General features: G+C 36.3%; 1 protein-coding gene across 8 annotated transcripts in view; it reads left to right on the forward strand.

Moving 5' to 3' along the window:
- The window catches only part of CCDC7 (coiled-coil domain containing 7), a 391,847-nt gene that overhangs the window by 261,946 nt on the left and 114,353 nt on the right, over nucleotides 1-15,548 (forward strand). Inside the window, exon 29 of one of the 8 annotated variants that reach the window (XM_072825160.1) lies at nucleotides 8,658-8,787. The exons of the other annotated variants lie outside the window; for them this stretch is intronic. Coding sequence (XP_072681261.1) covers nucleotides 8,658-8,787 — 130 coding nt within the window. The remainder of the gene's footprint in view (nucleotides 1-8,657; nucleotides 8,788-15,548) is intronic. 8 annotated transcript variants of the gene reach the window in all.

Genomic DNA, 15,548 nt, shown 5'->3' on the forward strand with positions numbered 1-15,548 from the left:
TTCTCATTTGCGGTCCACAATGTGAAAGTCTGTTCCTTCCCCTCTCTGTTTAACCTGCAGTATCCTTTCCTCCTGTGAATAGTGCCATGGGTTCCTATAGCTCCCTACAGAATTTTTGCCCTTCCTACCTTCTTAAATGTGGCCTCTTAGTTGTGGACTTTGTTATGACAGTCTTTCAGTCATTTTATGTGTTTTTTACACTGATGTGTTTTCTAGTTGTATCTGTGTGACAAGGTGAGCTGAGGGTCCTTCTACTCCACCATCTTCCCTGGAATTTGCCACTGGAATTCTGATAGGGATTGATTTGAATCAGTAGATTGCTATGGGTGATGTGAACATTTTGACAATATTAAATCTTCCAATCCATGAGCATGGAATATCCATTATTTATTTCTGTCATCTTCAGTTACTTTCACCAGTGTCTCATAGTATTTATAGTGTACAGGTCTTTTGCCTCCTTGATAAAACTTATTCCTAGTTATTTTATTATTTTGAATGCTATTATAAGTGGTATTGTTTTCTTAATTTATCTTTATAAAACCTTATATTAGTGATGATAAAGCTGATTTTTGTATATCAACTTTGTGTACTGCAACTTTACTGAATTTAATTATCAGTTCTAATAGTTTTTTGATGGAGTCTTGTCTTTAGGGTTTTCTATTTATAATATTTTTTAAAAAAATTTTTATTGGAGTTCAATTTGCCAACATATAGCATAACACCCAGTGCTCATCCCACCGAGTGCCCCCCTCTTTGTCCATCACCCAGTCACCCTAACCCCCCGCCCACTTCCCCTTCCACTACCCCTTGTTCATTCCCCAGAGTTAGGTGTCTCTCATGTTTTGTCACCCTCATTGATATTTTCAATCATTTTCTCTCCTTTCCCTTTATTCCCTTTCACTAATTTTTATATTCCCCAAATGAATGAGACAATACAATGTTAGTCCTTTCCCAATTGACTTATTTCACTCAGCACAATACCCTCAGGTCCCTACACATCGAAGCTAATAGTGGGTATTTGTCGTTTCTAATGGCTGAGTAATATTCCATTGTATACATAAATCACATCTAATTTATCCATTCATCTTTCGTTGGACACCGAGGCTCCTTCCACAGTTTGGCTATTGTGGACATTGCAGGTGTCCCGGTGTTTCACTGCATCTGTATCTTTGGGGTAAATCCCCAGCAGTGCAATTGCTGGGTTGTAGGGCAGATCTATTTTTAACTCTTTGAGGAACCTCCACACAGTTTTCCAGAGTGGCTGGACCAGTTCACATTCCCACCAACAGCACAAGAGAGTTCCCCTTTCTCCACATCTTCTCCAAAAGTTGTTGTTTCCTGCCTTGTTAATTTTCCCCATTCTCACTGGTGTGAGGTGGTATCTCATTGTGGTTTTGATTTGTATTTCCCTGATGGCAAGTGATGCAGAGCATTTTCTCATGTGCTTGTTGGCCATGTCTATGTAATCCTCTGTGAGATTTCTGTTCATGTCCTTTGCCCATTTCATGATTGGATTGCTTGATTCTTTGCTGTTGAGTTTAAGAAGTTCTTTATAGATCTTGTATACTAGCCCTTTATCTGATAAGTCATTTGCAAATATCATCTCCAATTCTGTAGGTTGTCTTTGTTGACTGTTTCTTTTGCTGTGCAGAATCTTCTTATCTTGATGAAGCCCCAATAATTCAATTTTGCTTTTGTTTCTCCTACCTTTATGGATATATCTTGCAAGACATTGCTGTGGCCAAGTTCAAAAACGGTGTTGCCTGTGTTCTCCTCTAGGATTTTGATGGAATCTTGACTCACATTTAGATCTTTCATCCATTTTGAGTTTATCTTTGTGTATGGTGCAAGAGAGTGGTCTAGTTTCATTCTTCTGCATGTGGATGTCCAATTTTCCCAGCACCATTTATTGAAGAGACAGTCTTTCTTCCAGTGGATAGTCTTTCCTGCCTTGTCGAATATTAGTTGACCATAACGTTGGGGTCCACTTCTGGATTCTCTATTCTGTTCCATTGATCTATGTGTCTGTTTCTGTGCTAGTACCACACTGTCTTGATGACCACAGCTTTGTAGTACAACCTGAAATCTGGCATTGTGATGCCCCAGCTATGGTTGTCTTTTTTAAAATTCCCCTGGCTATTCGGGGTCTTTTCTGATTCCACACAAATCTTAAAATAATTTGTTCCAACTCTCTGAAGAAAGTCCATGGTATTTTGATAGGGATTGCATTAAAAGTATAAATTGCCCTAGGTAACATTGACATTTTCACAATATTAATTCTGCCAATCCATGAGCATGGAATATTTTTCCATCTCTTTGTGTCTTCCTCAATTTCTTTCAGAAGTGTTCATGCTTTTATAGGGTATAGATCCTTTACCTCTTTGGTTAGGTTTATTCCTAGGTATCTTATGCTTTTGGGTGCAATTGTAAATGGGATTGACTCCTTAATTTCTCTTTCTTCAGTCTCATTGTTAGTGTATAGAAATGCCACTGACTTCTGGGCATTGATTTTGCATCCTGCCACACTACCAAATTGCTGTATGAGTTCTAGCAATCTTGGGGTGGAGTCTTTTGGGTTTTCTATGTACAGTATCATGTTATCTGCAAAGAATTTGACTTCTTCTTTGCCAATTTGAATGCCTTTAATGTCTTTTTGTTGTCTGATTGCTGAGGCTAGGACTTCCAGTACTATCTTGAATAGCAGTTGTGAGACTGGACATCCCTATCATGTTCCTGATCTTAGGGGAAAGGCTCCCAATGCTTCCCCATTGAGAATTATGTTTGCTGTGGGCTTTTTGTAGATGGCTTTCAAGATGTCGAGGAATGTTCCCTCTATCCCTACACTCTGAAGAGTTTTGATCAGGAATGGATGCTGTGTTTTGTCAAATGCTTTCTCTGCATCTCTTGAGAGGATCATATGGTTCTTGTTTTTTCTCTTGTTGATATTATCTATCATGTTGATTGCTTTATGAGTGTTAACCAGCCTTGCATCCTGGGGATAAATCCTACTTGGTCATGGTGGATATTCTTTTTAATGTATTGTTGGATCCTATTGGCTAGTATCTTGTTGAACATTTTTGCATCTGTGTTCATCAGGGATATTGGTCTATAACTCTCTTTTTTGGTGGGGTCTTTGTCTGGTTTTGGAATTAAGGTGATGCTGGCCTCATATAATGAGTTTGGAAGTACTGCATCTCTTTCTATCTTTCAGAACAGCTTTAGTAGAATAGGTATGGTTTCTTCTTTAAATGCTTGATATAATTCCCCTGGGAAGCCATCTGGCCCTGGACTTTTATGTCTTGGGAGGTTTTTGATGACTGCTTCAATTTCCTCCCTGGTTATTGGCCTGTTCAGGTTTTCTATTTCTTCCTGTTCCAGTTTTGGTAGTTTGTGGCTTTCCAGAAATGTGTCCATTTCTTCTAGATTGCCTAATTTATTGGCGTATAGCTGCTCATAATGAGTTTTTAAGATTGTTTTTATTTCCTTGGTATTGGTAGTGATCTCTTCTTTCTCATTCATGATTTTATTACTTTGAGTCTTTTCTCTCTTTTTAATAAGGTTGGCTAATGGTTTATCTATCTTATTAATTCTTTCAAACAGCCCTGTCCTGATTTTGTTAATCTATTCCACAATTCTTCTGGTCTCTATTTCATTGAGTTCTGCTCGAATCTTAATTAACTCTCTTTCTGCTGGGTGTAGGATCTATTTGCTGTTTATTCTCCAGCTCCTTTAGGTGCAAGGTTAGCTTTTGTAATTGAGTTCTTTCCAGTTTTTGGATGGATGCTTGTATTGCGATGTATTTCCCCCTCATGACTGCTTTTGCTGTATTCCAAAGATTTTGAACGGTTGTATCTTCATTCTCATTAATTTCCTGAATTTTAAATTCTTCCCTAATTTCCTGGTTGAACCTTTCATCTTTTAGCAGGATGGTATTTAACCTCCACGTGTTTGAAATCCTTCCAAACTTCTTCTTGTGATTTAGTTCTAGTTTCAAAACATTGTGGTCTGAATTTATGTAGGGGACGATCCCTATCTTTTGGTATTGGTTAAGACCTGATTTGTGACCCAGTATGTGGTCTATTCTGGAGAAAGTTCCATGTGCACTTGAGAAGGTTGTGTATTCAGTTGCGTTTGGATGTAAAGTTCTGTAAATATTTGTGAAATCCATCTGGTCCAGTGTATCATTTAAAGCTCTGGTATCTTTGGAGATGTTGTGCTTAGAAGACCTGTCATTTGTAGAAAGCGCTATATTCAAGTCACCAAGTATAAGTGTATTATTATTAAGTATATCTTAACTTTGGTTATTAATTGGTTGATACACTTGGCAGCTCCCACATTCAGGGCATAAATATTGATGATTGTTAGGTCCTCTTGTTGGATAGATCCTTAAGTATGATATAGTGTCCCTCTTCATCTCTTACTACAGTCTTTGGGATAAACTTTAACTTATCTAATATAAGGAGTGCTACCCCTGCTTTCTTTTGAGGACCGTTTGAATGGTAAATGGTTCTCCAACCTTTATTTTCAGGCTATAGGTGTCCTTAAGTCTAAAATGAGTCTCTTGTAGACATCAAATAGATGGTTCTTGCTTTTTCATCCAGTCTGAAATCCTGCGTCTTTTGATTGTGTCATTAAGCTATTCATGTTCAGAGTTACTATTGAAAGATATGAAATTAGTGTCATCATGATACCTATTCAGTCCCTGTTTTTGTGGATTGTTTCCTTGGACTCCTCTTTCTTTTACAGGGTCCCCCTTAAAATTTCTTGCAGAGCTGGTTTTGTGGTCACATATTTCCAGCTTTTTCCAGAAGCTCTTCTGAATGAGAGCCTTGCTGAATAAAGTATTCTTGGCTGCAGATTCTTCTCATTTACGACCCTGAATATATCCTGCCAGCCCTTTTTTGCCTGCCAGGTCTCTGTGGAGAGGTCTGCTGTTAATCTAATATGTGATCTTCACAGTTAACTATGCACCAATATCCAGAAGGCCTAGTAAATTGAACTTGATATAGGACCACTGTTTTCTACTTGGAACTCTAGGACCTTGGTTCAACCCCTAGTCTTGCTTATTTTTAAAAGGTGAGACATCTGTTTAAATATTACCAGGGCTCAATAATTTGCTCCCAGATTCTCTGGAAGGAGCAGAAAGAGGAGCAATTGTATTAATCATAAGAGGTCATCACCTTAAAGGCTCTCGTTGAGCAGCCTGCTAAACCCCATGAGCCCATCACTATCTGACTATGAGTTCCTTATGAGTTCCTTGGTAGGAGAGCTGATCAGTCTACTCTTTGGCAACGTACTGTTGAGTAACCAGATCAGAGATTTCTTTGATAGGCCCTAGCCTAAATAGTCTAGAGGGGGGCACATGCCTACCCTTCTTACATTACTCTTTCTGCTGATCAGTCTTTGCTATCTGTGCAGCAGCCATACTTTCCAAATTCAATGATTGCCAGTAAAGTCTGGATTATGTCTCTAAGTGATCAATATGGGCTTATGAGGAGGCTTAAAGATTGAATTGAGTTTAATAACCAATAAGAATTGCATGACCAACAACAACAAAAGAATTGCATAAGTAAATCTAGAAATAGTTTTACTAACAATCTCACCATGTATTGTTTCCACACTTCTTTTGTACATCTTGGAGACAATCAAGATGGCTCACAGGAAACTATATTTACTGGAAAGATGATTCAACCATCTTATTCAGTGCTGAAGAACTCATCGTGTGTGGGCCAAAGCTCTCAGAGTCCATATACTATCCAACTGAGAATGTAGATGATGTTGAATGCTTGCATTTTTTCATCCTAGTACCATCTTCTTCCTATTCCTTAGACAAAGTGGCTATTTTTTCCTTACTCTGGAAATGGGGGTCTTTAATGCCATACCCCAGAGGTGCCTCCTTCAAGGAGGCAAACTGTCCAAGTCTCTAAGAGCTTCAAATTATTGGGTCAAGTGATCCCAAAGAGCTCTTCATTCTTTTTTATTTTAGGTATAAGTCTTGATAAAAATTTAGTGTGTTGTAGGTTGATTTTTGGTGACAGGGACATATTTATAGCTAACGGTAATAATTGAGTATAACTCAGTATTCAGGAGTTTCTGATGAATTTTGTTGTCATCACTGAAGGACTATATCAGTAGTTACGGAATTGCTTCTCTAGCTTTCCTAGGGTCTCTCTTTTGGATCTATATTTTGGACCACTATGTGAATTTGACCAGAGAGTTAGAGGCCATCCAGTGATCCCCCTAATATCTTAAAAGTTTATGTAAACAGTCATTAGTGCTACCCCAAACTCCCCAACTCCACTAGTACTTTCTGAGCTGTATTGGCACAGCTGATGAAGTGCCATGGAACTCTCAGATCTTTCAAATGATCCACTAACATCACTGGAGGGTGACTGACGAATTTCTCTAATACCTCTCAAAAGTGCCATGTTGGAAGTTGATTGTGTTTGTCTTCTAGGAAGTTAATGTGTTTTATTGACCACTCTACTCACTTCACCAATTTGTCAGAGAATGCACTGTCAGTTGTTGAGTTGGCCAATTAAGATAACTAGCCAAACTGAAAGTAACAAGTAAACCTTTATTCAATTACTGTAAGTATACAAGCAAGAATCTAAACAGGAAAGGCCAGCTTTAGCAATGTTCCATTTTTCCCTATTGAAGGAACCAGAGAAGTGTTTAATGTTTCATTACAAATGGGGAGGATGATTGTCTCTCACTGCTGAAGGATCTCCAAATAAAAGGCTCTTGCCATTGTATGGCCCCAGGCTATGGGGGGATTTGGGAAGGACTAGGAGAGGAAAATACTGAAAATTGAGTCAGAAAGGAGACAATTGTCTTCAAGGCTTCCCCTGTAAGGTAATCTAAGCAGAGTCACCTGAAGAGTACAGTGCTTTCTTTGAGGTCTATGAATGGAGCAGCTGGTCTGGGAAATGCTGGCCTGGAGAGGCCTGAGTACATGATTGCACTTCCTTCCAGAAACTAGCACACTTGGCTGTGCTTTAAGTCTAATGTGGGGTAGGAAGCTTTCTTAAATGATAATTGCCAAGAAAAATCTTTGTAATTTTCTATGGGTTGAGCCTGAAAGCTTACAGATAGGATTTTAACTGAAACTGCACTTCTTAATTTTATACACATATACACATATGCTATATATGTATGCATGTATGTATATATTTTTGCACACGCATGAACACATATTCATACATTCACATGCATGTGAACATCATATGTGCATCTGTCACCCATATTGCATGTTTTAGAAGTCCTGAGGACTCTTGTACATCTTCAATTCTAGTGCCTCAGCTCTCATTCTTGCTTTCCTCCATTTCTTATATATATGTTCTTCCAATGTCAATCTTGAATATTAAAGCATCAACAGATTCATGTATTTGCTCAATTTTACAATACTTCAACCTTGTTAAGGAACTGCTCAGCACATACCTCTATAAAAATAAACCTATTCAATCCTGCAGTCTGCCCCCTATTTTCTTGCCCAACACTGAGGGTATGTTTCAAACTCTATTTTGATGACTTATTTGGATTTGTGTTGTTATTTTTATGCCTTCATTAGGTTCATTTCATTACATTTGCTTTCAGTTTTAGTTGCTTCATTTTATCCTTATTGATTTAATTTTATTTTTGCAATGTGTAGAGCATTAATACATAACGCATTAATGTGCTTCCAAAAGTAAATATTATGCAAAATATATATGTCCTTCCCCTTGTACTCCCAAGTCTTCTTTCCCACCCTTGTCTTCTTGTAGGTAACTCACTATAGTTTTGTCATGGTTTTTTCCCTTGTGCTTCATTTTGTAAAGTTAATATCTATTTCTCTATTTTTTTCTGATTTCTTCATTCTGACCCAAAAGTTAGCATACTAGGTACATTTTTTAAAAGAGTTTTTTCACTTAAGCATTAGCTCTTAGAAATCTCTTCTTGTCAGTTTATAGAAATATTTATTATTATTACACAAAGACATAAAGCAGTTTATATCACATTATATGCCATAGATTATATTAGGTTATAATTTATAGGATATACCTTAGTTTATTCAACCAATATCCTATTCTTCAACATTTTGATGGTTTTAAATATTTTACAGTTACAAATAATGCTCTAATGAATAACCTTGTACATATGCATTTTTATTGTTTGGTCGATTGTTATGAATTAAGCTATTCCATTCCACCAAGGCCGAAAAGTACAGATTATTGTAAAATATATTTGATGCCTCAGAATACTTATGAAATATAAAACAGTTTCAGTAATACCCTTTAAAACTTTCCTTATTGGGGCACCTAAATGGCTTAGTAGATTGTGTCCAACTCTTGATTTCAGCTCAGATCATGATCCCAGGGTTGTGAGATGGAGTCCCTTGGCAGGCTCCAAAATTGAGCATGGAGCCTGGTTGGGATTTTCTCTCTCCTTCTCCCCTTGCCCCTCCCCACCTCATACTCTTTCTGTCTCTCTATAAAACAACAACAAGAACAACAACAACAAAATATAATCTTCATGTAAGACCTAACATTAGGACAATTTATATATAGCAATGAAAGTGAGAGAAAATGCTATTGTATACTTGTTATAAATTCAAATCTGTAGTTTTCACAGTAGATCTGTTTTTCCAGTTAATGAACAAAATGCATCTCTTTATTTAGTTCATTTTGCTCTACCAGATGAAAATCTAATACTTCTAAGTCAAGATTCAGTGTCAAAACTCCAAATGGAAGTAGAGAAACCAATAATTTACAGAAAGGAAAGACATCATAGCAAGTATAAAAATTATGGGTAACTATCTTTTAAACCGATCAAGATCTTTTTCTTTGGTTCATGAATACAGATTTGAGCCAATATATTATAGAAATATTACACTCTTAAAGTGAATATGCAAACATAATGAGAAAACAAAAGCAAAAGCCTTACTGCCTTCAGATTGTAATTTCTAGTCATAAGATTATTTCATAACCATAGGACATGCACTCAGTATCCACCAAGGCCCAATAACTGCTCAATAGTATCTCAAAGTATCTTTCAACTGACTTTAGGAGATTATAGGTTCCAGGAGATCATGACCAATGGGCACTTCTGACCAGCAGTAGTGTCATTCCAACATATGCTCCAGTTATTGTGCTTTTGGTATTCTATTTTAAAAGTATGATTTAGGGATCCCTGGGTGGCTCAGCGGTTTAGCGCCTGCCTTCAGCCCAGGGCGTGATCCCGGAGACCCTGGATCGAGTCCCACATCGGGTTCCCTGCATGGGGCTTGCTTCTCCCTCTGCCTCTCTCTCTCTCTTTCTCTTTCTGTGTGTCTCTCATGAATAAATAAATAAGATCTTTAAAAAGTAAATAAATAAAATAAAAAGTCTGATTTATCACTTACATATAACACCCAGGGCACATCATAGCAAGTGTCCTTCTTAATATTCATTTATATGTAAGTGAAGAATCACTGAATTCTCCTAAAACCAATCTTACACTATATGTTAACCAACTAGAATTTAAATAAAAAATGGAAACTAAATAAATAAAAGTTATCACCAGTTTGCATTCCTATCCATTCTCTGCATCCTTACCTGTTGCTTCCTGTGTTGGTCATTTTAGCCATTCTGACAGGTGTGAGGTAATATCTCATTGCAGTTCTGATTTGTATTTCCCTGATGATGGGTGATGTTGATGATCTTTTCATGTATCTGTTAGCCATCTGGAGGTCTTCTTTGGAAAAATGTCTATTCATGTGTTCTGTCCATTTTTAAACTAGATTATTTTTGCTGAGTTGAGTTTTTATAAGTTCTTATATATTTTGAAAACTAACACTTTATCAGATATGTCATTTGCAAATATTTTCTCCCATTCTACAGGTTGCGTTTTAGTTTTGTTGATTGTTTCCTTCAGTATGCAGAAGCTTTTTATCTTGATAAAGTCCCAATAGTTCATGTTTTTACTTTTGTTTCCCTTGCCTCAGGGGGTGTATCTAGTAAGAAGTGTAATGGCTGATATCAAAGAAGTTAGTATCTCCCCTAGGATTTGATGGCTTTCAGTCTCACACTTAGATCTTTTATTCATTTTGAAATTGTTTTCATGTATGATTCAAGAAAGCAGTGCAATTTCATTCTTTTGCATGTTGTGGTCCAGTTTTCCCAGCACCATTTGTTGAAGACACTGACTTTTTTGTTGGATATTCTCCTACTTTCTCAAAGATTATTTGACTATATGGTTGTAGATCCATTTCTGGTTTCTCTATTCTGTTCCATTAATCTGTTTTTATTTTTGTGCCAGTACCATACTATCTTGGTGATCACAGCTTTGGACTGTAGCTTGAAGTCTGGAATTGTGATGTAAATAATCAGTGCTTTTCTTTTTCAAAATTGCTTTGTCTATTCAGGCTTTTTTGTGGTTCCATAAAATTGTTTTTTCTAGCTCTGTGAAACATGCTGGTGGTATTTTGATAGAGATTGCATTAAATGTGTAGATTGCTTTAAGTAATATAAACATTTTAACAATATTTGTTCTTCCCAACCATGAGCATGGAATAATTGTCCATTTCTTTGTGTCCTCTTCAGTTTCTTTTACTAGTGTTTTATAGTTTTCAGATACAGGTCTTTTACCTCTTTCGTTATGTTTATTCCTAGGAATCTTATTGCTTTTGGTACAATTGTAAATGGGATTGATTCCTTAACTTTTTCTTTTTTATTGATGTCTAGAAATACAACAGATTTCTGTATGTCTATTTTGTATCCTGTGACTTTACTGAATCCATGTATCAATTCTAGCAGTATTTTAATGGAGTCTTTCAGATTTTCTACATATCATGTCATCTGCAATTAGTGAAGGTTTGACTTCTTCCTTGCTGATTTGGATGCCTTATATTTCTTTTTGTTGTATGACTGCTGTGGTTAGGACTTCCAGTACTATGTTAAATAATAATGGTGGGATGGACATCCCAGTCTTGTCCCTGACCATAGAGGAAAAGCTCTCAGTTTTCCCCCATTCACGATATTACTTGTGGGTGTTTCATATATGGCTTTTCATATGTTGAGGTATGTTCCCTCTAACCCTACATTGTTAAGGGTTTTTATCATGAATGGATGTTCTATTTTGTCAAATGCTTTTTTCTGAACCTACTGAGAGGATCATATGGTTCTTATCCTTACTTTTGTTAAAGTAGTGTATCACATCAATTGATTTGTAAACATTGAATTACCTTTCTAACCCAGGAATAAATCCTACTTGATCATGGTTAATGATTCTTTTAATCTACTCTTGGATTTGATATGCTAATATTTTATTGAAATTTTTTTATTTTTTATTTTGAAGCTACTCTTTTTTAAAAAAAAAATATTTAAATTCAATGTAGGTAAAATATAGCATATTATTAATTTCAGGGGCAGAATTTAGTGATTCATCACTTGCATATAACACCCAGTACTCATTACATAAGTGCCCTCCTTAATGCCCATCACCCAATTACCCCACCACCCCACCCATTTTACATCCATACTCATCAGAGATATTGACCTGTAGTTCTCTTTTTTAGTGAATTCTTTATCTGGTTTTGGTATCAAGGTAATGCTGAACGCACTGAATAGGTTCGGATGTTTTCCTTCATTTTCTATTTTTTGGAATAGTTTGAGAAGAATAGGAATTAACTCTTTAAATATTTGGTAGAATTCTCCTGTGAAGCCATCTGGACCTGGATTTTTGTTTGTTGGGAGTTGTCTGATTACTGATTCAATTCTTTGGTGGTTATAGGCATGTTCACATTTTTTTCTTTCTTCCTTTCAGTTTTGGTAGTCTTTGTGTTTCTAGGAATCTATCCATTTCTTCTAGGTCATCCAACTTGTTGGCATGTTTTTTTATAATATTCTCTTACAATCATTTGTATTTCTGTGGTGTCAGTTGTTTCTCCTCATTTATGATGTCATTTGAGTCCCTTCTCTTTTCTTTTTGGTAAGTCTAGCTAGAGGTTTATTAATTTCATTAATTTTGTCAAAGAACTGCTCCTTGTTTCATTGATCTGTTCTCTTTAGTTTCTATTTTTTTAATTTGTATATCATTTATTTTTGCTCCAATCTATATTATTTCCTTCCTTCTGCTCATGACAGGCTTCATTTGTTGTCCTTCTTCTTGCCTCCTTTGGTGTAAGGTTAGTTGCATATTTGAAATTTTTCTTACTTCTTGAGATAGGCCTGTATTGCTATATATTTCCTTCTTAGGACTGCTCTTTTGTTGTATTCCAAAGATTTTAGATGGTTGTATTTTCATTATCAGTTTTTTCCATGTATTGTTTTAATTTATTCTTTGATTTCTTGGTTGACTCATTCATTATGTAGTAGCATGTTGTTTAACCTCAATGTATGTGTGCTCTTTCTAAGTTTTTTCTTGTGGTTGGCCTCTAATTTCATTGTATTGAGGTCAAAGAAAGTACACGGTATGATTTAAAATTTGGTATTTGTTGATCTAATATGTGATCTATCCTGGAGAATGTCTCATGTGTACTTGAAAAGAATGAGTATCCTACTGTTTTAGGGTGGAATATTCTGAATATATCTGTTAGATCCATCTGGTCCAGTGTTTCATTCAAAGCCATTGTTTTCCTGTTGGTTTTCTGTTAGATGGTCTGTCCATTGATGTAAATGGTGTGCTAACGTCCCCTATTATTATTGTGTATCAATGAATTTTTTTAGGTTATTGTTTTATTCATTTGGGTGCTCCCATGTTGGGTGCCTATATATTTACAATTGTTAGATCCTCATGTTGAATTGCCCTCTTTATTATGATGTAGTGTTCTTCTTTATCTCTTGGTTCACACTTTGTTTTATTTTTTTTTAAGATTTTATTTATTTATTCACGAGAGACACACAGAGAGAGAGAGAGAGAGAGAGGCAGAGACACAGGCAGAGGGAGAAGCAGGCTCTATGCAGGGAGCCTGACATGGGACTTGAAGCCGGGTCTCCAGAATCAGGCCCTGGGCTGAAGGTGGTGCTAAACCGCTGAGCCACCTGGGCTGCCCTCACAAATTGTTTTAAAGTCTAGTTTGTATGATATAAATATTGCTAATCCAGCTTTCTTTTGACATCTATTTGCATGATAAATATTTCTCAAAACCCTCCCTTTCAGTATACAGGTTGTCTTTAGTTCTAAAATCAGTAGGCAACATATAGATGGGTCTTGTCTTTTAATCCATTCTGATGCCCTATGTCTTTTGATTGGAGCATTTGCCCATTTACATTCATTGTAACTATTGATAGATATGTATTTATTGCCATTGTATTGCTTATTGTAACATTGTTTCTGGAGATTTTCTCTATTCCTTTATTGTCTTTGTCACACTTGGTCTTTTCTTTCCACTCAGGGTCCCTTTTAATATATTTTACAGGGCTAGGTTAGTGGTAATGACCTCCCTAGTTCATTGGGGTTTTTTTTGTCTGGGAGACTCTATCTCTCCTTCTATTCTGAATGATAGCCTTGCTGGATAGAGTATTCTTGGCTACAGATTTTTCCCATTCAGCATGTTGAATATCTCAAGCCACTCTCTCTGGCTTGCTAAGTTTCTGTTGAGAAATCTGCAGCTAGCCTTATGCGACTTCCCTTTAAAGCTGGAGACTTCTTTTGTATTGCTACTTTTAAGATTTTTTATTTATCACTATGTTTTGCAAATTTAATTACAATGTCTTGGTATTGGCCTGCTTTTGTTGATTTTGATGGAAGTTCTCTATGCTTCCTGGATCTGGATGTCTGTTTCCTTCCCAGATGAGGGAAGTTTTCAGCTATAGTTTCCTCTAATAAATTTTCTACCTTCTTTGCTTTCTCTTCTTCTTCTAGATTAGTATAATATGAATGTTTTTATGTTTGATGGAGTACTGAATTCCCTAAGACTATTGTTGTGTTACATAATTCATCCTTTTCTCTTTTGTTCACCTTCATTATTTTCAATCATTTTGTCTTCTATTATCTTCCAACCTGTTGTTCATTGCATCAAGCCTGTTTCCAATTTGATTTATTGTATTCTTCATCTCTGATTCCTTTTTTAATATTTATCTCTGTAATAAGGGCCTCACTAATATATTCTATTCCTTTCTCAAACTCAGTGAGTGTCCTCATGATTGTTGCTTTAAATTCTTCATCAGGCATGTAACTTATATTTGTTTCACTTAGATCTCCAGCCATAGCCATATCTTGTTTTTCATTTAATATGAATTCTTCTGTCTTGGCATTTAAGTCTCTGAATTCTTCTCTGTGTTAGAAAAACCAGTTGTGTCTTCTGCTTTTGACTGTATTGGCTTTATGAAGAATAGGTCATATAGTGTCCAGTGCCTGGCACTTCAGGGAGTGTCTCTGATGTGTGCCATGTATACTCTGCTGTCGTGTTTGGCTCTTCTATCTTTCAGGCCAGTGTCTGAAGAGGCTCTCCCTGCTTGCTGTGGACAGTGTTTTGTCCTTGGCCTGAATGTGGTGAATTTTAATTCTGGATTTCTGATCTATATTGCATTCCTTATCTCTGAAGAATGTCTTTTAATATTTTCTTGAAATTCAGATTTCCTGTCAAAAAAATATCCTCTATTTGTTTTTATAATGAGAAAACTATTGTGTCTCTTTCAATTTTGAGGGATGAATTTTCTGGATACAGAATTCTAGATTGGTAGAGTTCTTCCTTCAACACTTTAAATGTTTCTATTTTCTTGTTGCTTGCATTGTTTGGTGAGAATTATGGTATAATTCTTATCCTTGACTCTCTATAGGTTTGGTGTTTTGTTTTGTTTTCCTCTGGAGTCTTTAAGATGTTTTTCTCTGTCTTTGATTTTCTACTTTGAATGTAATATAATTAGATATAGGTTTTTTGGTATTTTTCATCTTTGGTATTCTCTGAGCTTCTATGATCTGTGGTTTGGGGCTGTCATTAATTTGGAAAACTCTCAGCCGTTATTACTTTAAATATTTCTTTTGTTCCATTGTTTCCTCTGATATTCCCACTTGTGTATATTATAACTTTTATAATTGTCTCAGATTTTAGATATTCTGTTCCTTTTTTTCCCATTTATTTTTCTTTTCTTTTCAATTTGGAAAGTATTTAATGGCATATCCTCACTACTGATTTTTTTTCCTTGACTATGTCCAATATACTGATGAGCACATCAAAGGTATCCTTAATTTCTGCTGTAGTGTTTTTGATTTCTAACATTTTGATTTTTTTTAGACGTTCCAGATATCTGTTTATATTACCCATCTGTTCTCACATGTTGTCTATTTTTTCCGTGAGAGCTCTTAGCATATTAGTCATAATAAAAAGGCCAGCCCGTTGCTGGGGTCCATTGATTTGGGCCTGTCAGCTGGATCCTCAGAAGCAAAGCTAGATTCTGAGTCTATGAGAGAGGGATCTGGATCCTGGGTCCATGGGGGCTAGCTAGCCTGGCTCTGAATTGTATTGGGGCAGGCCTGGAACGTAGTTCCATGATAGCTAGCATAGAATCTGGGGTCTATAGCGATGGACCTGGAACATAGGTCTACACATACTAGCCTGGAATCTGGTTACATGGAGACCATCCTACAAC

Source organism: Canis lupus, chromosome 5 (genome assembly GCF_048164855.1).
Source record: "Canis lupus baileyi chromosome 5, mCanLup2.hap1, whole genome shotgun sequence".
Taxonomy (NCBI): domain Eukaryota; kingdom Metazoa; phylum Chordata; class Mammalia; order Carnivora; family Canidae; genus Canis; species Canis lupus.